This window comes from Petaurus breviceps, unplaced genomic scaffold (assembly GCF_028583685.1).
Source record: "Petaurus breviceps papuanus isolate PSGF00001 unplaced genomic scaffold, PetGlider_PUasm1.0 138, whole genome shotgun sequence".
NCBI lineage: Eukaryota > Metazoa > Chordata > Mammalia > Diprotodontia > Petauridae > Petaurus > Petaurus breviceps.
The window spans coordinates 14,960,529-14,985,894 of record NW_027185694.1 but is presented as its reverse complement, the minus strand read 5'-3'; the positions used below and the strand labels follow the sequence as shown (position 1 = coordinate 14,985,894).

The 25,366-nt window shown below is 37.6% G+C and overlaps 1 protein-coding gene across 1 annotated transcript in view; it reads left to right on the top strand.

Annotated features, from left to right (window-relative positions):
* ABCA1 (ATP binding cassette subfamily A member 1) overlaps nucleotides 1-23,410 on the top strand; it is a 148,539-nt gene extending 125,129 nt beyond the window's left edge. The window contains exons 34-50 of the mRNA XM_069106082.1: nucleotides 321-426; nucleotides 2,159-2,233; nucleotides 2,723-2,892; nucleotides 3,714-3,891; nucleotides 5,831-5,946; nucleotides 6,036-6,180; nucleotides 8,643-8,766; nucleotides 11,891-12,020; nucleotides 12,294-12,414; nucleotides 13,304-13,366; nucleotides 14,492-14,598; nucleotides 15,324-15,465; nucleotides 16,339-16,473; nucleotides 18,553-18,656; nucleotides 18,886-18,978; nucleotides 19,241-19,484; nucleotides 19,891-23,410. Of these exons, the coding sequence (XP_068962183.1) occupies nucleotides 321-426; nucleotides 2,159-2,233; nucleotides 2,723-2,892; nucleotides 3,714-3,891; nucleotides 5,831-5,946; nucleotides 6,036-6,180; nucleotides 8,643-8,766; nucleotides 11,891-12,020; nucleotides 12,294-12,414; nucleotides 13,304-13,366; nucleotides 14,492-14,598; nucleotides 15,324-15,465; nucleotides 16,339-16,473; nucleotides 18,553-18,656; nucleotides 18,886-18,978; nucleotides 19,241-19,484; nucleotides 19,891-20,031 (2,194 nt within the window). The 3' untranslated portion in view covers nucleotides 20,032-23,410. The remainder of the gene's footprint in view (nucleotides 1-320; nucleotides 427-2,158; nucleotides 2,234-2,722; nucleotides 2,893-3,713; nucleotides 3,892-5,830; nucleotides 5,947-6,035; nucleotides 6,181-8,642; nucleotides 8,767-11,890; nucleotides 12,021-12,293; nucleotides 12,415-13,303; nucleotides 13,367-14,491; nucleotides 14,599-15,323; nucleotides 15,466-16,338; nucleotides 16,474-18,552; nucleotides 18,657-18,885; nucleotides 18,979-19,240; nucleotides 19,485-19,890) is intronic.
* Nucleotides 23,411-25,366: the final 1,956 nt, after the last annotated feature.

Sequence of the window (25,366 nt, the reverse complement as noted above, 5' to 3'; positions counted from 1 at the left end):
AAACTCAGACCACTTGGCCCTTATGGGCAAGAGCACTTTACCATTTTTCTCATACTTCAGGATTCTAATTCTGGAGTTACATGTTTACCTGGAACCTCTTTGAATTTCTGTAATTCCCACCCTCACCCATAAATTAAAATGAGAGGAGAAGCCATTTAGACTGAACGTAACTGCAGATTGAATTACTGTTATGATTTTTGATTCACTTTGAGGAGGAGGCAGCTGAGGTTTAAACATAGATTATGAAGACTGGGAGTGAGGGACACATTGCAACCATTTAGTTCACACTTAAACAATTGCCTTAATTTTTTTTTTTCAAGGTATGGTGGCTTTTCAGTGGGTACCAGCAAAGTGAATGGATTACCTCCAAATAATGAAATTAATGTTGCCATCAATCAAGTGAAGAAACTCTTTGATCTGACCAAGGTATGGCATAGTACAACATGTCCCAAATCATGTCTGGAAAATGTCTTAACACTGTGTATTGGCATATGCATTGGCAAGTCACGTTACTGACAGAGCTGATAACTGGATAACACTGTCATTCATTGTGAGGAAACATGCCAGGTAGGGTCACTGAGACTAGTCGATCTCTCTTTGCCAATTGCCTAGATTGACATTAACCAAGTTCCCTTCTGGGATTTGTGGATTGATGCCAGCTGGCTTCAAACTACCTCCTCCCCTCTCCTGCCCCATCCTTCACCCTTTGTTCCTAGGGAGGAAAACATGAGATTGGAATGTTTCTATAGATTCGGTGTCCAAGGCTAGAGAGACATTGATAGTAAAATAACATCATAAACAAATCAGAATAGTTTGGGCATTTGAGAGCTAGCACCAAGGGTGGGAGAGGGGAAGGAGAGCAGGGAGAGAATTTGGGACTGTTTCAGCCCAGAGAGAGGTTATCTTCTTTCCTGCCTAGCTGGGAGTGCTGGGTCCCTAGCTAGGTGTAGTCCTTCGCAAGCTAGATTAAGGGCCGAACTTTTCTTGGGTCTGATCTGTGTCTTGCCTTCACCTCTTAGCACTGATTTAAGTGGATCAGCAGTCCCTTATATTGAGGCCAAGGGAGAATTACTTGATTTAAATCAAAAGTCCATGAACCACTATCAAAAATTGTTGATTAATTTCCCAGATAATCTGGTTATATGAATCTGCCCATTGAAAAAAAGCAAACTGAGGGGCAGCTAGATGGCTCAGTGAATGTGAATAGAGCACTGACCCTGGAGTCAGGAGGATCTGAGTTCAAATCTGGCTTCAGACACTTTACTCTCACTAGCTGTGTAACCTTGAGCAAGTCACTTAACCCCAATTGCCCTGCCTCCCCCCTTCCAAAAGAAAAAAGAAAACAAGAAAACTGGGTTTTAGAGAGACATTTGTAAAACAGTGACTAACTATGAAGAAAATGTGATTTTATTTTCTTTTTTATTTAGCTTTTGTCTTTGATTTAGTGTAAAGCATAGGTTCACCCACACTGAGAGTGCCTGAGAGTGCAGCTGTTGAAGGTTAACTTCAGGGGCTGTCTGACCTCTCAATGGGTGCTTTCTGAACCCCACAGCATTGGCTTGTGCCTCTGATGCCTTTCAGGAATGGTAGGACTCCCAGAGCCATGCCAGCCAGTCTACTCCATATATGTTCCATTATCAAAACAAGGTGCAGCATTTTAAAATGCACAAGGTTGTTGTTGCATGTATATTCCCCTTCATAGATTTGTATATTTTCCATAGTTTTCAGCTTAATAAAGAGAATTAAGCCAATCTGGGCAAATCTTTAAAATCTTTTTGGGGAGATGGGGGTTGGGAGGGTGGACAGGAAGTGAAGAAAAGTCTTCTGCACTCTCAGGGCAGTGTGGTATAGTGGAGAGAGGGTTAGCCTTGGAGTCTGGAAGTTGGTGGAGTCAATTCCCATCTAGGACACATACTAGCTGTGTGACCCTTTAACTTCTTGGTTTCCCAGACAACTCCCTTAACATTATAAATTGCCTTTCTCCATCAGCAGAGGGAAGTCTCACATCAGAAGTTCTTTAGACAGGTAAAATTAAATCTAGACAGAAAAGAAAATAATATAAAATAATACAGATAGGTATTTTCTCTTTATAAAAGTAAGATATTCCCCTGTATGAAATATAACATTTGGTTTTGTGTTTGTTCTTTGCCATTTATAGGGGAGTTCTGCAGATCGATTTCTCAACAACTTAGGGAGCTTCATGACAGGACTGGACACCAAAACTAATGTCAAGGTAAATCCCTGTCATGGCTGCTAGCCTCATGAGGACTCTAGGCCAGATGTTGCCCTTCCTTAGATAATAAGGTTGAGTGAGACTGTTCATAAGAGGACAGGACAAATTTGTGACTCTACCTTGTAAGCAAATAGGTGTCATGGTGGATAAAGTGCTAAGTTTGGAATCAGGAAGACACAAGTTCAAATCCAGCCTTAGACATTTACTAGCTGTGTGACAAGTCAGTTAACCTCTGCTGCCTCAGTTTCCTCAAGTATAAAGTGGAGATAATAATAGTGTCTGCTTCCCAGGTTTGTTGTGAGGATCACATCAGGCCTGGCACATAGTCAGTGTCTACTTTCCCCTGCATATATGTTTATCATACATTTTTTTTATGATTTGTATATGACTTCTTTCATGAGACATGTATAAATTAGGTATAAATGTCCAGTTCTGGGAATGAGTTGCTTGAAGAGAATTAATTCAAAGTCAGCATTTTTGTCTTTTCAGGTGTGGTTCAATAACAAAGGTTGGCATGCCATTGGCTCCTTCCTGAATGTCATCAATAATGCCATCCTCAGAGCCAACTTACCTGAGGGAGAGAATCCCAGCAGCTATGGCATTACTGCTTTCAATCACCCACTGAATCTGACCAAGCAGCAACTCTCCGAAGTGGCTTTGTAAGCTTTAGGGATGGGGAAAGAAGAGGGTATTAGGGAGGCAGGTTCATTCACCCATTTAATTTGTCCTATATTTATCAAATGCTTTTACTAAGTGGAGGCACTATCTTAACCTCAAGGGGAAGATAGAAAGAAATAATTCATAGTCCTGGGCATCATGGAGTTTACAGCCCTGAAAGAGTATTTGACATGTGAAAATGACTCTAATAGAAGAGAGAATGTGATCAGGGAGGGAGGGCGGGAGAGAGGGGGAGAGAGAGACAGACAGCGACAGTGAGTGTAGGAGCACACGTCATGAGGTGTGAGAGGGAATGATCATTTCCAAATTGAGGGAAGGGGGAGAGGCATTTGAACTAGGTCTTGAAGAATGGATAAGATTTCAACAGGAAGAGGTTTGAGGATTTTGAGAAAGTGTGGGAAGAGCCTTACCTTATAGGAAAGATGGGGGACAAAGGCCTAGGTGCAGCAGAAAGCACAGGATATTTACAAGGAATGATGAGTAGTCTAGTATGGCTAGAGTACAGAGTCCATAGTAAGCTGTTATATGAAATAAGCCTGGGACATCCCCTCTCCCATATGGTAAAATCCTGAAGGGTGGGGATCATACCATTAAACATTTTTGTATCCTCTGTAACTTAGCACAGTGCTATGCCACATTTAATAAGTATTTTAATAATTTTTCAAATTTTAATTTAGTTGATAATCAAAGGACCCAATGATTTTGAGAATCATTTCCAAAGTACACATTTTAATTTATGATTTCTGACACCCAGTTGAATCTCTCCCTGAGCTAACGGATTCTTTGAAATCTGTTTTCCCAGGATGACTACTTCAGTAGATGTCCTTGTTTCCATCTGTGTGATCTTTGCGATGTCCTTCGTCCCAGCCAGCTTTGTTGTGTTCTTGATCCAGGAGCGTGTCAGCAAAGCTAAACATCTGCAGTTCATCAGTGGCGTCCAACCTGTCATCTACTGGCTTTCTAACTTTGTCTGGGATATGGTAAGAGCAAGTTGCTAGATAGGTCATTTGGCGTATGCTTCTTCACGGTGTGTGGCAGGAATCGATATTGGGGGAAAATATTTGATAGGACTAAAAAGAGATACCTAGAAGGAAAAAAAAGCAGTGGCATAGTCTCTTACTCTGTTTTATCATGCTAAATTATCCTTAAATATATGATGTCATACTAAGAGCCTTGGAGTTGGAATCAGAAAACCTGAGCTTAGTCAGTTTAATCATAGGACTTTGGGTAAGTCACTTCACTCTACTCCCTCTAACCTCATACCTTTCCTGTGCCTCGGTATCCTTCTTTGTAAAGCGGAGTAGTTGGATTTGATCTTTAAGTTCTTATCTAGCTGTGTATATTTAATGCAAGGAATCTTTTTTTCATCAATGGTATGGCTGGAAGTGAGGGAGAGAAAATAGATTTCTGTTCATTAAAAACACTTTAAAATAGGTTGGAGGGGACTACAGGTTTGTGTGACTTTCAGATGAGGTCACTATTGTAGTTTTGTAGTTTGTAAAACTTAAAAGGTCTCCATGTTATATACGTTTCTATAAATGAACCCAAATTGTATTAGTGGGTTACTTAGTTGGCTTATATTGGGTTTGAGATAATAAAACTTTGGTCTTTTTCAAGTTTATTGTTCATATCATCCCCATTTTGTACTTTTGAAATTGATTTTCTGGATTTACATGTAGGCCTTTTCACACTGGTCAGGTTTTCCCTGTAGACAAACCTACCTGTTGTGATTTTTTTTTTAATCTTGAAATTTTTGAATTTCACTTGGTGTAGTAAATCTTCCTCCCAGCCTTGGGAAGAAACTTCAGATTTGTAGAGTATATCTTATGTGATTTTATCCAAGTTACTCATCAAAATATCAGATACTGTAGGTCCAAAGACTTATCATATTGAAAATGCCGTAAATCATAAAAAATCATAAAATACCTCAGCCACATGGTATTTTACTAGAGGTTCAAAATCAATTAATTTATTCAACCATCTATCGGTTTTTCCCAGCCTAAGTAAATAGGTTCTAACCATCATTGTGTTCAAACTTTTCAGTTCTAACATCTGAACACATTCAAGACTTAGATTTTGAAATTGACCTTTTCATAATGATATTTCTGCTGCTCATTTTATGGGTACTTTTTAATGGGCTCATTTTACAGGGAACACAATATCATTAAAAAACACGTTTCATCTGGGATTTAGAAGATCTTGATTAGAGACTTGGCTTAAATATCTGATAACTGTATGACCTTAAGTAATTTAGGTCCATTATCTGAGCCTTGGTTTCTGTATCTAGAAAATGAGAATAATAATGCCTGCCCTCCTTACTTCATCGTGTTATTGGGAATATAAAATGAAGTAATGAATGTGAAATTATAAAGGATAAGGCAATGTATACATTAAATGTAAGGGTATTGCTATTTTTATAATTAGGTTAACTGTAATGTGACTTTATATCATTACTTTGGAAGATCTGTGAATTCATAGGTATGGGTATGGGTACAGGTATGAGTATTCCCTTCAACATTGTACACCCTTCCATATCATAGTAGTCAGATTTCATGATGCTTCCCTGAATCCTAAGAGAATTCACTAGAACAGAAAATTGTTATATTACTAATATTAATAATAATAATAATTTATTTTTTGCCAATTAAAAGGAAGCTCTTGAAGCTTAAAACTCATCTTTCAGTAAGTGTACTCAGTGTAGCATCTAGAAATAAATGTCAAAAAGATAGAAATAACATGAAGTTTATGAGATCATCCAAGGGTAAAATGCTTGTCAGAATTTATTGCCTAATACCTCTATTAATACCATTCATCTTCAGTTATCCTCAGATAGGTTTAACTGTCCTTTGTTCTAGTCAGAGGGAGAAGGTTTGGATATACCTGTAGAGCTAAGGGTGAACTCATATTTTTTTCTTTCAGTGCAACTATGTGGTACCTGCCACCTTGGTCATCATTATCTTCATCTGCTTCCAGCAAAAATCCTACGTGTCTTCTACCAACCTGCCTGTCCTGGCTCTTCTTCTCTTACTTTATGGGTAAGCATTTTAGGTCTAGAGTTTGAAGAATGAAGACTAACTGAAACAAGACATAATGCTTAATCTTATCTTGTTTTGTGCCTTACCAGGTGGTCAATAACCCCTCTGATGTACCCAGCCTCCTTTGTATTCAAGATCCCCAGCACAGCTTACGTGGTCCTCACTAGTGTGAACCTCTTCATTGGGATTAATGGAAGCGTGGCCACTTTTGTCTTAGAGCTTTTCACTAACAATGTGAGTATTGTGATTTCTTTAGGAGTTACCAGCATTTTGATTGTAAATGCTTGATGGGTTGTTGTCATTGTCATGGATGAAGTGTTACATTGTAGCTAGCCCTGAAGGACCTTGGTTCGATTCCCATCTCTGACACTAGCTGAATGACCGTGGTCAAATCACTTAATTTCTGTGGTCCTCAGAATCTTCATCTGTAAAATGGTATGATAATGCCTGTAGTGCTTACCTCAGAGGGTTATATTGAAGCCCACATGAGATAATGTATATGTGTGAAGTACTTTGCAAAATTTAAACCACTAGATAAGTGGCAGTAATTATTATTATTACCTAAAATATGCATTTGGGCATTTGAATAACCAAAGTAATGAGAAAATGTGTCCTTGGAAGTATTGAGTGTTTGAAAGGATGTCAGTATTTGCTTTAATGTACTCTAATATCATGAATTAAAAGCAAAACTGAGATGTTCTCTGGGTGAAATTTTCTTAGGAAATAATCATAGCCCACAGTTATATAATACTGGGTTCAAAAGCCAATAATCCTGATAGATCGTACAAGCAGCATTACATCCCATTTGACACCCAGTAAGTGGCAGAAGCTGAATTCAACCCCACATCTCCTAGCTAGAAGTTTCTGACTTATGACTCTCTTTCCTGCATTCTTGGGGGCCAAGTTTTCCTAATGGCTAGAAGTTTCACCTCTTTAACCAAGACTTCCATTTCAACCTATTTTGATGGAAATCTGATCCCCTGCCTTCAGCAGCAGAGTGCATTGGAACACCATTTAACCATTTTATTTTCATGACTGTGGTCATCATTTTGAGCATGGGTTGCTACTGTGTCCGTCCCCTTAACATTTGTAGGGCGAGTTGTGACTGTATCAGTGGCCTTACCCAGGCTCCTGAACTTTTGAATTCTCTTCTGTTTTTTAAAGGTAGTCAGGGTTAAATGACTTCTCTAGTGTCACATAGCTACCATGTTTCCCCAATAATAAGACACTGTCTTATTATTTTTTGGACAGAAAAACACCAGAGGGCTTATTTTCAGGGGAGGGCTTATTTTAATGAACATTGACAGCAATTTTAATAAACAGGTAAATGTGAACAAAAAAATGTACCTTTATTCAATAAGCAAATCACTAGGGAAGAACAGGATGACATGCTCACTGCTGCAGCTGTGATTGGATGCAGCTCGGAGTGCGGCGTGCGTTTCACCCGGGGGGGGGCGGTGCATACAGAAGGTACCGTAATGTAGCGTGTAGCGCAGGGAATCACCTTTACTACAGTAGCAATCTCAATAGGGCTTATTTTCGGGATAGGTCTTATTATCGGGGAAACACGGGTAGTAAGTGTCTGAGGCTGGATTTGAACTCAGGTCCTCCTGATTCCTGGGCCAATGCTCTATTAACTTGGTCCCTTTTTGAGTTGTTTCTGCTTTTTATAGTTTGCCTGAGTCCTTCCTTGTTGACAAGTTGTCTACTGTTACTTTTGTCTCTTGCCTGTTCCTTTCTTTCCGCCTTTGATCCATTCTGAATTTGTTACCCAGAAGTCCTTGTTATCACAAACCTTGTTAAGCTTAAGTGTAATAGAAAGGTAATTAGATTCTAAGTGAGGACCTCCCTCGTGAGTAAAATGAATAAGCTTCAGAGCACACATTTTGTCACATTCATTTTGGCTGCACAAAAGCTTTTTGTTTGTTTCTTATTCTCAGTTGTGTTCTGGAGAAGTAACAGGGCCAGTTATTGTAGATACTCTCTGACATAGTCTCCTCTCTGCCATGATGATGCAATGGAGTGTCACTCTGAAAATGGATTTGGAATGTGTGTCAGAGGAGAATTTTAGCAGAATAGACACAAGCCGCTGGCTAATGTCCACAGTTTCCAACTTGTATGCATTTTCTCCTACCTAAGGCATTCTAAACTCTCCAAAGGATATTTCTTATTTCATCAACTATGACTGCTAATCCTTTTTGGTAACTGAAATCATCAATTTGCATTAATGTAATAGAATCTCTGAGTTTAGAAGGGACTTCGAAGGTCACATACACATTCCACTTTGTACTTGAACAAGACACCCATTTCCCAAACACAAGATCATGTAACCTCTACTTAGAGCCTCTATTGAAGGGGAACTTACCCCCACCAGAGCAGTCCATTCTACATTTGGCAAACTTAATTGTTAGAACAAAATTTTCCTTATATTGATGGGAATTTGTCTCTCTGTCTTGCTCCTAGTTCTTCCCTTTGGAGCCAAGTGGTACAAATTAAATTTCTCCTTTTGATGATAGCTGTTTTCAAATGCTTGAAGCTGCAGATGCTTGAAGACAGCTGTCACATCTGTAAATCTTTTCTTTAGTTAAACATCTCCAGTTCCTTTGACTACCCTCAGCCAACAGATCTACTCTTGATTCCAATTTTATAGTTGCCAAATAATACTGATAACAATTTATTTTTATTTGTTTTAACAGAAGTTCAACAACATTAATGATATCTTGAAATCTGTGTTCCTGATATTTCCTCATTTCTGTCTGGGCCGGGGGCTAATTGACATGGTGAAAAACCAGGCAATGGCTGATGCACTAGAAAGATTTGGTAAGTGGATATTCTTGATATACCTTTCATTACTGTATATTAACATTAATTGCCGTAGTCTTGCCTTCATCTTTGAACAGCAAATACAAGTATTATTTCCTGTATTTGGCTTTATTTCCTTCAACAGGTCATAGCCTGTTTTTACTAGATTGTTCACACCATTTATATCTGTCCCCTATCCATGACCCTGTGTCTTAGCAGTGCTCAGAAGTGTAAAAGCATAAACCTTTTAATGTGGAAAATACTGGATCCTGTCTGGGCTCCAGATGTTGATATAATTGAGTGTGCTTGTTAAGTCTGTAAGAAAGGCAAGCCCTCATCTTTGAGACTTTGAAGCTGCCTCAGAAAAGGAAAAATAAAAGAAACAGGGAAAATAGGATGGAGGGAAATACACAGTTAGTAATCATAAGTGAATGGGATGAACTTCCATAAAATGGAAGCAGATAGCAGAGTGGATCAAAAACTAGACTCCTACAATATACTGTTTATAAGAAACATACTTGAAGCAGAGAGAGAGAGAGACAGTGTAAAGGTAAGGGCCTGGAGCAGAATCTTATACTTCAGCTGAAGTGAAAAGAGCAGGGGTTGCTCCTGATCTCAGACAAAGCAAAAGCAAAAATAGACCTAATTAGAAGAGATAAGGGAGGAAACTGCATCTTGCTAAAAGCAATAGACAATATAATGTCAGTGCTGAACGTTCATACATGCACCAAGTGATATAGCATCCAAATTTCTTAAAGGAGAAGTTGGGAGTTACAGGTTCATGACCAAACAAGAGATAGCATTATGAAATGTAAGATAGAGAATTTTGATTATATTAAATTAAAAAGCTTTTGCACAAACAAAACTGATGCAACCAAGATTATAGATAGAAAGTTGAGAAACAGTCTTCACAGCTAGTGTCTCTGATAAAGACCTTATTTCTCAAATATATAGAGAACTGAATTTATAATAATACAAGCCATTCCCCAATTGATAAATGGTCAAAGGATATGAACAGGTAGTTTTCAGTTGAAGAAATAAGAGCTATCTATTGGCATATGATGAAATGCTCAAAATTGGTTTTGATTGGAGAAATCCAGATTAAAACAACTCTGAAATACCACCTCACACCAATCAGATTGTCTATTAATGACCAAAAAAAAATGGTAAAGGTTGGAAAGGATGTGGAAAAATTGGGACACTAATGCATTGTTGGTGGGGTTGTGAAATGATCTAACGATTTTGGAGAGCAATTTGGAACTATCCCAAAGGGTAACCAAGCTGTATGTACCCTTTGATCCAGCAATACCACTATTAGGTCTGTATCCCAGAGAAATCATAAACAAGGGAAAAGGACCTACATGTGCAGAAATATTTATAGCAGCCTTTTTTGTGTGGGAAAAATATTGGAAATTGAGAAATGACTGAACAAGCTGTGATATATGAACATAATGGATCACTGTTGTGCTTTAAGAAATGATGAACAGACAGATTTCAGAAAAACCTGGAAAGATGTGTATGAACTGATGCAAAGTGAAATGAGCAGAACCAGGCAAACATTGTACCACAGTATAAGCAACATGGTGATTTAAGACAAGTACAAAGGACTAATAAGAGAAAATGCTATCCATCTCCAGTTAAAGAACTGATGGACTCTGATTGCAGATTGAAACACACTTTTTTTCACTTGCTTTATTCTTTTTGTTTTTTTTTCTTTTGATCTATTTCTTTTTTCATAACTGACTAATATGGAAATATGTATTACGTGATAGCACATGCATAATCTATATCAAATTACCTACCATTTTAAGAAGAAAGGGGAGAGGGAGAAAAATTTGGGACTAAAATCTTGTAAAAATGAATGCTAAAAATTGTCTTGGCATGTAATTGGGAAAAAATATGCTATTTTAAAAAATTCAGCTAACTGCATAAAAATAAAAAGCTCCACAAAGAAGAGCATAAGGAAGTGCTTGCCTACTACATTTCCCCTGTGTGCCTAAAGGTGATTTCAGTGGGGTCAAAGATCTGTCCCAGAGTAAATATGTTTACTCATGAGTACCAAGAATTTCACAAATATCAAAGATACTTTTTAATTTTTAGTTTTCAGAGGAAGATAACAATATAAGAGATTTTGAGAAAACAAGTAGGGAATAAATTATAAGGGTATTAATTATTTCTTATTGCCTGAATCTTGAAAGTGTTGTCTTTCCAGTTAGTGTAGTCTGACACTTTTCTTTATCTGTTGCCAATAAATTGCTTCTAGTTGTTATAGTATACTTTAATAGTGATTTACAGTCTGTTCCTCCTCCTCTCCCCTGTCCTAGCTTGGTCTCTGCTACTTACTCCCACTATGACTTTGGTCCATTAACCTATAAAATGGCATAATGATGACTTGCCCTGATTATCTCACAGTGTTGTTATGAGGATCAAATGAGAATGAATGAAAAATAATTTTTAAATGCTTACTGTGTGCCCACAAGCAATTTTGTTAAACTTGGTAATTTAATAAAAGCAGATGACATACAGTTCCTTCTCTCAAAAAGCTTGCATTCTAATAGGAGGAGATGGCACAGATAAAAGAAGGAGTAAAAGTTGTTTTGGGGGAGGTAGGAATGGTTCGCCTATTGCGCATGCCAGATGACATATTTTGGAGCTAATGGGCAAGATAAGGTGAAAGCTTACTTATCAGAGCCCAGGTACTAGTAGTAATCTGAATTCTGGGGGGAGGAAGAGGAGGACCAGAATGCTGGTGGTTGGGTTTGGAGCAGAATATAGTCTATTGCTTGGTAAATTGTAAAGTATTATTTGTTGTTATTTGTATTCTTAGAAGGACTATTTATCTTGTCTTATTGGGAAAGGAGGAACTATTTTACAGGTGTATGTATGCACATTTTTATGTGCACTTTATGTGCATCATCTTTGGTTACCCATTTTTGAAGGTTGCTTTGCTCTTACTCGGCAGTGAATGGTGCCATCACCCTGGATAGGAGCACAGGCCAATGTGCAGGAGATAGCAATAGACCCCTTAGATTAAATCCTAAAACATCAGTTAACTCAATGTCTGTGTCCTTTTCCTTCTGTATGGCTGCCCTTTTCAGAGTGGGGACTGATATGTATGCTTTCTCTGTTTGGTCTTTACCAGGAGAAAATCGTTTTGTCTCTCCACTCTCCTGGGACCTGGTGGGAAGGAACCTCTTTGCCATGGCTGTGGAAGGAGTGGTCTTCTTCCTGATCACAGTATTGATCCAGTACAGGTTCTTCATCAAGCCCAGGTGAGCCCATTTCTCAGATTTCATTGAGTGCTAAATATTTGGGGTGAGAAGGGAGGGAGACATGCTCATGGGGAATTAGCATTAATTTTGTCAGGAAAGACCCCTGTTAACATCTAACCTCCAAAATTTACTAGCTGTGTGAGCACAGATGGGCAAGTCATTTAGTATTTTTCAACCATGATTTCCTGTTAAATTACTGATTGTCTTTGACCGTTCACTTTAAGGGGTTGGTTTCCGCTGGAATGATACGTTCTTTTCTGGTTTTCTCTTAAGACCTGTAATTGCAAAACTTCTTCCTCTAAATGATGAGGATGAGGATGTGAGGAGAGAAAGACAGAGGATACTGGATGGTGGTGGACAGAATGATATTCTAGAAATCAAAGAACTTACCAAGGTGAGGAAATGAATAACTACTTTAAATTTTCTTTCTTCACATATCTGTTTTGTGTTCATAGTAAACTTTTGGAGTATGAGATACTTCACTTTGCATAAGAAATGTACTCCTAAAATTTATGTGTAAATTGAATTTTGACAGGAATTTTTTGTAAGACCGTTATTCCATAATGCATCTCCTTTATTTGTTCAGATTTTCATATATAAATAAGTGATACACCGTGGTATAAAAGAAACTCATAGATTGTTTGGTGGAAACTGAAGTAGGGAGAAATGAAAGTCTGATTTTTGTGATATATACAACAAAAAATGGAGCCTTTGATTGATATTTAAAGGAAAAAATTCACTTATGTTTGCCCCAACACTAAAAATGAACCTGTATGATGATGATGGTAGTTTATCTATCTTGTCTTAGTGGTAAGTTTCTGACCTTCAAATATGGACCAGAAGGAATTACTGACTAGCAGGATAGCTTTGAAAGTTATATATTGAAATTTTTACAAACTTAAAAAAGTATGTTCCATGTATTAGAGATTTAGTTTCATGTATAATCTTTTCCTTCTGTTCTATAGTATATATGAAAATGCTCATTTCATTGGATGTTTGTTAAAAAAGGAAAAAGAAAAGGGTGACACCCACTGAGTTTAAAAATGGGAATTAAGATCGCAAAAAGTGGGTTAATTTTCACTCTCAGTATCTAAACAAGACAGAAATTTGGGATATTACCATGCCAGGTCTTCTTGTTGCTATGAAGATACGAGAGCCTCATCAAGAATATTTGTTTCAGGGACTGCTGGATTTTGAAATCTTCATTTTCTTTTAATTTAGTATTCTTGGGATGACCTTGGATCACTGCTGCTCATGTATTTCTGGATGTGACTTATTTTTAGGTCTATAGAAGCAAAAGGAAACCTGCAGTTGACAGGATCTGTGTTGGCATCCCCCGTGGAGAGGTAATGTCAAAGTTGTCACATTTGTTTTTCTACCAGTTAATGGAGCTTGTTCTAAGCCAATTAGAAGAGGAGTGGAAGTAGGGAGTGAAAAGTGTTCATGAACTTATTTAATTAGATGTTCTGTAAGACATTGATAATTTAGACACCAGAAAAACCCACATCCACCTAGTGATTTTCAACAATATGAGCTATTTAAGAAAATTCCATGCTTTCACAGCATTTTTTTTTTGATCCATCCTGTCCACCCAGATGATGAAATTCAATTAAATATAAAATGAGATTTCCTCTTTCTTGTTGATACTGTTTAATTTTTGTTCTCTCAGATTGGATAGTTAAGTTGGACCTCACTTTTTGTTTGCTGCATATTGATTTTTAACCTTAGCTTTGATCATTGAACTGCTGCCTGTATTTGAAAAATACATCTGTCTTTCTGTCTAATCTGTTTGTGTATCTGTATCTATTTCAAAAGAACCACTGTTTCATCTTTGTGAGTACTCCCTTCACCAATGCAGATTGCAGTCCCTGTATGCCATAGTAGTTGTTGCTTTTCATTAATTTTTGTGGCTGAAATAAGTCATTATCACTTGACAGTCAGTTGTCTGGTTTGATGAACCTATCTGTACTCCCTGGATCATTAATGGATCACTAGACATATATACGCTCAGAATCATTCCATTTTGGTAAGATCTGCTCAGAATTGTGCTCTGCTATCTTAGCCATAAATATAGATCTTAATTGGAAGATACAGACATACAGACAGATGTGGTCTTTAAAAATTGCAATATTTAGCACCCTCTGGCCTCTTTTATAGATTTACTGTAGAAATAAAAATGAGGGGCACATCAGAGTAGGATTTTGTACATGTTTATATGTACACATATATCTATAATATGTTTATATGGATTATATATTTTTATATAGAGTGTGTGTATAAGACTTCTGCTCAAAAGTATAACCTTTTTTAGTTGTCATTTTAAAAACTAATGAAGAACATGTTTAATATTTTAAGATTGTGCTCTTTGAAAGCTTTTCTGCAGTGATTATATGAAATATGGTTGATGTTTGGTATTTAACGGTATCATTGTAATCATCTGATTCAACTCACCTAGCTTTTTTTTTTTTCAGTGCTTTGGGCTTTTGGGAGTGAATGGGGCTGGAAAATCATCAACTTTTAAGATGCTCACTGGAGACACTACTGTGACAGAAGGAGATGCTTATCTCAACAAAAACAGGTGAGAAGGGGCGGCTAGGTGGCACAGTGAATAGAGGACTGGCCCTGAAGTTAGGAGTTCCTGAGTTCAAATCCAGCCTCAGACACTTGCTGCTTACTAGTCCTGTGACCTTGGACAAGTCACTTAACCCCAATTGCCCTGCCTTCCCCCCTCCAAAAAGCAAAAAAAAAAAAAAAAAAAAGTCTTCCAATTTGGGGCGGCTAGGTGGCACAGTGAATAGAGCACTGGCCCTGGAGTTAGGAGGACCTGAGTTCAAATCCGGCCTCAGACACTTGACACTATTACTAGCTGTATGACTTTGGGCAAGTCACTTAACCCTAATTGCCCTCCAAAAAAAAAAAAAAAAGGAAAAAACCAGGTGAGAATTGGACTTTCTTTTTGGCATTTTGCCCAAAGTCCCCTCAAATATCTTTTTTGTCACCTTTCTGATTATTCTTCAATCAGATATTTTCACCCTTACCCTGCTTCCTCTATTAAAAGCTTTGGAAGCTTAATAATCCTTTATAAGAAGCCATTATAATAAAGCAAAAATCTTGATATCTTTACTTTCTAAAAAGTGGTGAGTGGATGATGATGCTTCTTGAATCATAGAAAACGGAGCTGAAACTCTGCAGAGCGTAGTGCTTGGAAGGGGCAGTTTAGGTGGTGTGGGAGCTAGGAACACAGGCCAAGTAACTGGTGATTCTTTATATGCAAAATCCCCACCCACTTCTCTTGTTTTGCAGTATCTTGTCAGATATCCAAGAAGTGCATCAGAACATGGGCTATTGCCCTCAGTTTGATGCCATCACTGAACTGTTGACAGGAAGAGAGCACGTGGAATTCTTTGCACTCTTGAGAGGTGTTCCTGAGAAAGAGGTTGGCAAGGTAATGATGACAATATCCATGCCAGTGATGCATCCACCTATAATGGGCATTCTTTTTAAAATGTGTCCACCCTATAAGCTTTCCAGAATCAGCTTATTAAGGAATCAGCTCCCCACTTTTTTTCCTGATAAAATATCTTTGCTCACTATTTCTGGGTTTGTGAGATGCTGTGGTGAGTGGACCAGGTGGAGATGACAAAATAGGGATGTGTTGCTATGATAAGTCATAGGTGTCTTCCTTCCTTTCTTACCAGTAGTGTAGTGGGGGGGTATATCTCTTTGCAAGAAAAAAGCACTGGTTCTCATCAATGTTCCCATGTGTGTGGCCAAAGAGGAAATCCTTGGTTTTGTTCTTGAAGGTTTTTTTTTTTTTAATAATTTTCAGTCATTTCCCTTTTCAAATTCTCCAGTGACAAGGTAGAGTAATTAATAAGTTATGATAATTTCTTGACACTGACTTTATTCCACTACTTCCATGGCTTTTATCTTCAGTATTGCATCTCAAGGCCTTCCGTCTCGACAAGCGTTTTCTCCTTTAAATATAACACTGAATCTTTTTGATAGGAACTGAACTTTGTTGTCCCCACACAATATTTGTGCTAGCTGTTACAAAATTGTCTGCCTACAACCCTGAAAACAGGTTGGGGCCTCTCTTTTCCTGTGTTAATTTTTTAGTGCAGGCTGTTTTGGAAGTCAAAAAAGGAAGTCAATGTTGAAAAAAGAAGAGGAAGTTCAAAATATTGGTCTTTTCCTTGTAGTAAAAGAGATGATTGTAGAATTGGGATCTGTGCATTTCTTCAGGTACCATCTTGCAATATCTTGCTAATATGCGGGCAAAGAAAAACTTTAAACTGGATTTCTCTTCTTGCTACAGGTTGGTGACTGGGCAATTCGAAAACTCGGCCTTGTGAAGTATGGAGAAAAGTATGCTGGGAATTACAGTGGTGGCAACAAGCGAAAACTTTCCACTGCCATTGCGTTGATTGGGGGACCTCCAGTGGTGTTTCTGGTGAGTCTTTAGAAAGTCATCGCTCGTTGAAGCTTTTTCCATGTTGGAAAAAAAAAGACCTTGATTTTTTGGCCTTAATTCAAATACATTTTAAATTCATATAAAAACACCATTCGAAAGAAATTGTACACGATGACCATTATTTTTTTAGATTTACTTGTGTGCTAGTTTTAATTATTTATTACTATTATTTGCCTTTTGGAGGGCGATTGGGGTTAAGTAACTTGCCTAAGGTTACACGGCTAGTTTTTTTGTGTGGGTGTTAAGTGTCTGAGGCTGGAACCGAACTCAGGTCCTCCCGACTCCGGGGCCAGCACTTTACTCGCTGCGCCACCTAGCCGCCCCTAGTTTTAATTATTTTTATTATCATCAATATTCTCATGTGCTGTCAAAGAGAGGGAGCCTTTGGTTTTGTTTTTGTGGGTTCTTAGAAAGAATTAATTTCCAATGATTTCCCTTTTCAAATTCTAAGACTGCTTAATTATAATTAGGGCTTGGTTTGTATAAGTGAATTCTTTATCTGAAGAGTGTAACATAAATAACATCTCTGTGCTATTTACTAACCCAAGTGAAGAACAAAGTTCAGATTAGGCACAGGAGAAAAAAGTAAGTTAAAATTCACAACAAAAAAATGGGCTGGTCTTAGGGATAGACTAAAGGATGTTAGAGTAGAAAGCTCTGGCTTTACGTCCTGGCTAAGTTATAATGTATTCATGTTATTTTATTTTTTGGCGGGGGGAAGGCAATGAAGTTGGGATTAAGTGGGTCACACAGCTAGTAAGTGTGTATAGTGTCTGAGGCTGGATTTGAATTCGGGTCCTCCTGACTCCAGGGCTGTGCTCTATGTGCCCCAGTTCAGATTATTTCAAAGAGATAGTGACTGGGGCAACTCTACATTCAACGTGATTGCATAGATACAGGCTTAGCCCTTAGAGCATAAAGACCCAATCAGTTGATCCATAAACATTTATATGAAGAAGAAAATACGGATTGCAGAATGGGGGTGAAGATAGACACAGGGTCTCAGAATTTGAAAACTGGAGGGAACTCGGGAGAATTGACATTTCACTTCCTAGAAATCACATTTTTTACTTCTTGCCATATAAATCTCACCTGCTATTACTCTGTGGCTTAGAAGGTTTGGAAATGATGGTAACTCAGCATTACCAAGGAAATGAGTAATAGGAAGGCTAGGGTACTAGATTTGGAGCTGAAAGAAAGTTCATTTAAATCCACCCCTTTCATTTTAATTATGAGAAAACAGAGGCCGAGGGAGGTTGTGGCTTCCCTAAAGTCACACAGGAGGAAGGGGCAGAGCCCACATTTGAACCGTCGTCCTCTGACACAAACCATATATGTAACCCTTTCCAGTGCATCATGCTTTACTTAGCTGCTGACTTCCATCGAGATTCTGGGTGCAGAAACCTATGTAGGTGGTTCATCAGAAAAGCTGATGTTAAAAAGACACAAAATTCTTTCTGCTCAGGGATGTGCCGATGTGTTGAACTCTGGAGGTCCTTTATAATATAACATTCTGTGATTCTACAGTTGTATAGCATGATTTTGGGCTCATTTGTAGTAAGCCATTCCCTTTAAAAAAAAAATCTTCTTTTCCTTTGTTTTTCCTCACAACAACCCTGTGTGACAGGTAGTGCAAGTATCATTAACACCGTTGTACAGATGAGGAAACTGAGGCACAGAAAGGTGATGTGTATTAAAATAAAATACTCGTCATGCTCATTTTGAGTTTAATGTTTATATTGTCTAATTTTTTTTTAAATTGCTTCCAAATAAGACCTAGTCTTAGTTATTTTTTTAAAATTGAAGTGTCAGAAAATGTCATTTGGAAGGAGCTTCAAAATTCATCTTGCCTAGCACATCCCCGAGGAATCTCTGAAGCATCCCTGAAAACGGCCATCCCTAGAAAGTCTGCCACTTCTTGATGCAGCAAAGAATTCCTTTAACATTTCAGTGAGCATTGCTGAGACAGAAGGATGACTGTGTTTCAGCTTCTCGAAATGTTGCATTTTTTTTTAAATTTATTTTCAGTCCGTGAAATCTATATCCTTCACATTGTAGGATGAACCAACCACTGGCATGGATCCAAAAGCCCGTCGTTTCTTATGGAATTGTGCCCTAAGTGTAATCAAAGAGGGAAGGTCTGTGGTGCTTACCTCTCACAGGTAAATAGTGGTCTTTGACTCCAGCTCACTTTTCTATCCACCATATCTCCAAATGGAGTGGTGCTTAAAAACCAGCCTGAAGTGAAGTGGAAACCGATTATCTGTGCTATATTGCATTGCATTGCGTATTATTATTGTATTGTAACATAATGTAAATGCCAGATGTCAGTTTGATAGTTTTTTAATACATGCTCTGCAAAGCTAAGGAATTGTTTTGCTTTCTGCACAGCATGGAAGAATGTGAAGCTCTCTGTACCAGAATGGCAATCATGGTCAATGGGAGGTTCAGATGTCTTGGCAGTGTCCAGCACTTAAAGAACAGGTGAAACCTTGGTTTGCATGGGTGATTTAAATGGGGACATTAGATAGTCTTGCCCTTTTCTCAGGTCATTGAATTGGAGAGATCTAAAAATGCAAGGTAAAGAGAGTAATTGAGCTGAATGACTTTTTCTGGAGACTGGAAAGAGCTCTACAGTTTGCACAGTGTCATGTCTCATTTCCCCTATACTGTAGGTTGTCTCTGGATTAGAATTCTTTTCACAGGTTTTCTAAGAAACCTCTCTCCTTGGCTTTGCTGGTTTCAGGTTTGGAGATGGTTACACGATAGTTGTACGGATAGCAGGCTCAAATCCTGACCTGAAGCCTGTTCAGGAATTCTTTGGCGTCGCCTTTCCAGGCAGCGTCCTCAAAGAGAAGCATCGGAACATGCTTCAGTACCAGCTTCCGTCTTCACTGTCTTCCTTGGCCAGGATATTCAGCATCCTTTCCCAGAACAAAAGGAGATTCCACATAGAAGATTATTCCGTTTCTCAGACAACACTTGACCAAGTAAGTTTGCTGTGGGATAAAAACTGACTTACTTTTAAATGGGTGAAGGTAAATCCTCAAGGAGAGTTTTATACTCTATTATTCATTTGAAATGATTCTAAGATGTGAATCCTCCACTTCCTTGAAAGCTTACCTATGGATATGGTTTAGTTTTTGGGTTTTTTTTTTGGTGGGGCTAGATCCTTTTTTCCTTATGGCAGATTGAGCAGCTGATGAATTATAAACTGTTAATGGTAGATAGAGAGGAAAAAATGTTTTTTCCCTTAAATTATCCAGATTCTCTATTCATGTTGTTATGAATTCATTTGTCCTACCTAATGTCAAGATTGGGGGTGATTTAGGGTAAACTGTGGAAAGAAGCAAAAACGTGATAGGAACTAATCAAGGATTACCTTTCTTTTGACAGGTATTTGTAAACTTTGCAAAGGACCAAAGTGACGATGACCACTTAAAGGACCTGTCATTGCACAAAAACCAAACTGTTGTAGATGTTGCAATTCTTAAATCTTTTCTGCAAGATGAGAAAGTGAGAGAAAGCTATGTCTGAGTTATCCTCTCCTTCCAGAGAGAGGCTGAGAGACAGGAGGAACCAGAGACCTTCCTTTGCAGGGAGAGTCACATGTTCCAGGGGACAGAGCCAGAGGATTTCACGGGAAAGAAAACAGACTGGACCCTGTGCTGATACTCTACAATGCAATGCAACTCAATGCAATGAAGACAAAAAATTCCATTACAGAGGCAGTGCCTTTGTATGTAGTCTTTGCCTTGTCATATGGCTCTCAAGTGAAAAGACTTGAATCTAGGTTATCAATTTTAGTATAACTGTGGGAAACTGTAGTGTGGAACCCATTGGGTTTTAAAGCATCCCTTTTTGTTTCTTTTTTATTTTTGTCAGGGTTGCAACAATAATTCATTGAGTAATCATGGCCAGTGATTATTTATTGAAATTATAAGGCATGCCCATCCCTCGTCATTCAATCCTGGCATGCCAGGAGTAGGGTTTCCTGGTGACACATCCATTGCTGGCAATGAATGCACCGAACCTCCTAGTGCCAAGACATGACAAACTGAAGCACCATGGCGTATCATACTATTTTTGTGAAGGGAAAGCCTCAATGACTGCTCTGTAATTAAGGGACTGCTGAAAAGTCAGTTGACAGTCAACAGTGCGGGGCCACAAATCACACCATGGATGGCAACGCATTGCTTTGATTTGTCTCTTTTGTGAGTTGCTGCAAGAGTGGCACCGTGCCAAATTTCGGCTGCTCTGGACAAACGGGCTTCTTAGTTCCATTGCCACAGGAGAGTTTCCTGTCCTTCTTTCCTATGACTCTTAGATGAGCCTAATTCTAGTAAGGAGCCAAGAGCGAGGAGCCAAACTGCAGGTAGAAAATGAATGCAACAGATTTCTTGACTGCATATTGCTAATGCTAGAGCACAGTAGTAAAGAGACAGCATGCAAACCTGCTGGGTACTAAGTCCATCATTTCTCAGTTGTCCAATAAAACGGTACCCTGCATCTCAAGGTAATTTTGTTCAACATAAATGTAGTATTATTTCAGGCATTGTGAATTTCAAACAGAATTTGGAGGAGGAAAAAGTTTTTATTTTAAAAAAAAAAGGTATTATACTTTTAATGTGTTTTCCATGTTATTTGAATTTTAAGTACCTTAAGTGATTTCTAATTCAACTGTTCTTTTGTAGAAACATTGCAGTGTATTATGGTATGGCTGCATCACCTCATAACCTGGGATGTATTTCTAGACATATAACAGGACTAGTGAAAATAATATGGTGTTAAAATATCTCACAACAATCTTAAAATTGAATTTTAAGGTTGCTTGAAATTGACTTCATTTAAAACTATCAGTAAGTATTTTAACTTCTTGCTGAATATAGAGGCACTGAGTCTCAGATTTCATGTGCCAAGTTATTTCACATAATTGGTTTACATATGTTGGCTGGTGAAGAGGCATGGAATTGTAACTAGACTATCATCTTGGTTTTCTTTGAGAAAATAATACACTGAAGCCAGCCCACTCCTTAACACCCATACCAAGGATCATCAAATGAAAGATCTCAGAGAACAACAGCATAGAATTGGTTTAAGTGTCTCAAGACTATACTAAAAGCTCTTTGTTATGGAGAAATTTGCTGACTTTAAAAGGTAGCTTGTTCACCTGCCACTGCAGTACACTTAAAACAATTGACTTCACAGATGTCAGAAACTACATTTGTCCCAGATAGTCTTATAGCCTCATTAAAAAAAAAAAATTGTCATTTCTCTTACAACATAAAAAAAGGGCAGAGTGTTGTTTTTTAAAAGATTCTTAGCTGGCCTGAAAATAGATATAAAGAGAAATAACTGCCTATCACAGATAATGTCCACCACAATTAGATGATGTTTATAACCTTTGTATTTTTAGTGGGTAAACACTTGGGAGTTCTGTTGAGTTTTGTGGATATGTTTGCTTCAACATAATTCAGTAATACTTTGTGTAAACTGTCTGGAGACAACATAAAAATAGGAGAGAACTACTGTGTAGTACAGTTGAAGTGCCTTTCATATCAAGTTCCATTTTCTTTTAGACGTTAAAAATATACCTTTTAAAGAGATATTTCAGAAAATTTCAGGCTAGTTTATATTTTTGTTTAAAGTTATTATTTTTTTATCATTAAGGGGGTTTATTATGGTATTTTCATCATTTGTCCCTGTTAATAAAAAATATGACATCCTATCATCTCCTTAAAAGATGAGGTAATTTCCAATTATCCTTGGTAAGAGATCAGCACATTTTTGTTCTGACTACATTCCTTTGTAATGCATAAAATAGTTTCTATTGATGTAATTTTCAAAATTCAAAATGATAGACCTCAGTTGGTTGTCTTCTTTGACTATATGATCTAATTTTCCAAATCCATGAGTAGTACTATACTTTATTTTCCCAAACTTCTTTAACATTACAAAAGAACATGAACTAATAAACCTTTTTTAGAAAAATAATTTCAGCTTTCAAAACAAAAGCATTTTCTTCTCCAGGTAGAGTCAATCTTGATAAGAATTACATGAGATATCATTTCATCTGATATTGTGCTGTTTCATTATACAAAACATGAAGTCCCCATTACTTTTATTTATGATTCAGTGATAGAGTTCTTTTTTTAACTCCGTGCTTAAAATTTTAAAACTTTAATTATGTCAACCCTGTGGAAACTTAAGGTTGTGGGTCCTAAGCCTTCCCCAGAATATGCCTTGAAAGATGTCTGCTACTTCTCCCTCTTGATGCTTGGCAATTTTGTCATTAACTGTGAATCTCAGAAGGAATCTCGTTAGTTCAGTTGTTAAAGACAAATCCTGAAACTACTGTGTTTTGTGTACTGGGAGCTTGGAAGCTCCTGAATGTTGTACATCATGCGTTCATTGACCATCAGTCATTTACTAAGGTGATTTCTGTTGATTTTCCCCTCCTGTATACATCAGGTAAAATCTTTCCAAAGAGCCATGTGTTGTTGTGTGGTATTGAACCACTTTGATAATGAAATATTCATCTGAATCCTTGTTACTAGATGCTCTTTTAAAAATTGTTGCATCCCTTTTTATAGTATGTTAGTGTTTTACTAAGGATTAGGTATATTCCCTCCCTCCACCCACACCTCATGATAAAGCTCTGTTTTTTGTGCTTTTCGATATTGTTGGTCCTTCATTCCAAGCACTTTATGCTGTCTGTAATGGGATCTATTTTTGCACTGGAATATCTGTTAACTGCAAAAGACTAGACCAGGTTTCACAATAGATTTCTAAGTTAAATAATTTTCATTAAAATAAAAAAAAAAGAAAAAAATTGTATTGTCAGTAACTTTATATGAATTATTAAAAATCATATTTCTATGTTGTATTGAGTCACCAAAATAAAGCTGTGACAATTCCTTGGTCTGTATAAATTTACTTTTATGCATTGATGGGCACACTTACTATACTGTTAAAATGATGTGATAAAGCTATTTTTATATCAAGAACTACATGCTTACACAGACGGTTTAGGTCCTCAGCAAAAAAATGTTAATAACACAATGTTATATCTTAGACTAAAAGTTGAAGTGTCCCCAGTGATTTCCTGGTCCAAACTCTTCCCAAATCATGAATCTTGTCTGAAAAACAATGATCCATTATCCCCAACAACTGATCATTCAGCCTTTTTCCTATCATGAGGAAATTTCCCTCTTTAAATAGTGAGTTGAAACCACTATACAACAGAGATCCATTGGTCTAATTCCTTCAAATACTAGAAGAGAGAGAGAGAGAGAGAGAGTGTGTGTGTGTGTGTGTGTGTGTGTGTGTGTGTCCACTCTAGGCTAAATAATCCTCAGCTGTTTCAACTGATACTCAGATGGAATGCTTTCTATGCTATGGAACATCCAAGAGTTCCTTTGTCTTGGCTCTGCTTGACAACAGCCCTTCTAACATGTGGTACTAAGAACTTAATATTTAAGATGTGATCTGACCAGGGCAGAACACAGCTCTGAACACTACTATTAATATATTCTAAAATCATGTTAATTTTATGCAGCTGCCACATTACACTTCGGTATTAGTTTTTCTGGATGATATATTCTAAGTCTGATTTACTACCTCTTGGCCTCATTTTCTTAATTTGTAAAGTGAGAGGGCTGAACTAGACAGCTTGTGAGGCTCCTTCCACCTTTAGATCTATAAATCTGTCTGTGGTTCGGTTCTTGTTTCCACATTGTTGGTTTTTGATAGGAATTTTTGTTGAATTGTTTATGATGACAACTCTCATTACATGCTATTTCTCTGCTAACACCAATTTGCATTTGTTCCTTTTCGTACATTTATTAGCCAATTTGATGTGTCCTATGCTAGGTCCAGTTTTGTTTCTCTAGCCAATGTCAGAGTTAGTTTATTTTTCCCTTGTAGGGATTTCTCTTCAGTAACTCTGAATACAAAGTATTCTTTTTTTTCAGGGTTGGAAGTCCTCTTCCCCAACCTCACTCCTACCCCACTTTGTCCATGTCCCAATCCTCTGTTTTAAATGAGAAGCCATTCTCTTTTAAGGTTTTTAGGTGTTACTTTTTTTCTCTTCTCCTTTCAGTTTATTTGGGTGGCATTTTTATCTACATGAGCAATACAGAAGAGCTGGGATCTTTCAGAGTCTCTCATTTTGCCACTGTTGAATGCAGTAATCGGAAGAGGCAACCTTGACCTGTCACTGACTGCATGGCTGGAGCAGGTCTCATGATATCAATCACTCCCTAACCTTTGGCTATTTTGCAAAACAATTTAACTCTTTTCAGTTGCTGCCCATTCCTGTGTGCATTCCTCCCAGTAGAAGTGTATTTAAACCTGCCCTTCCTGCTCTTTTGGGGCATGCCTGTACTCCAGAGCTGTGTGGTATCCCAAACTGCAATTCCTTTGCCTTGATTAAATATCCTTCTTGTTGCTACTTTGCTAGCCCTTTTTATTTTGGGAGAACTCCCAAGAAATAACTGGTTAATGACATGGGGATCACTTCTGAATCAGTAGACTATGTGTATGCAAACCACTGACAAACATAGATAGATAGATAGATAGATAGAGATATATAGCAAAGGTAAGAATGACTTAATCAAAGTAGGACAAAAGCAATGAGAAGATACTGAGTATATTCATAATTTCAATCTGACCTATTTAAAACAAATTACTGACTCTGAAAAATAGGAAGTGGATAAAAGAAAAGCCAAATCCAAGTATTACCATTTAAAAATGTTTATCTGATATGAAATAGTCACAATGAGGCCAAAATAAGTGAGAACTTTGATTAGGGATCACTTTATTTTGCCAAGTAGAGAAACATAATTTTCAAAGATAGTTCAGAGTAAAATTA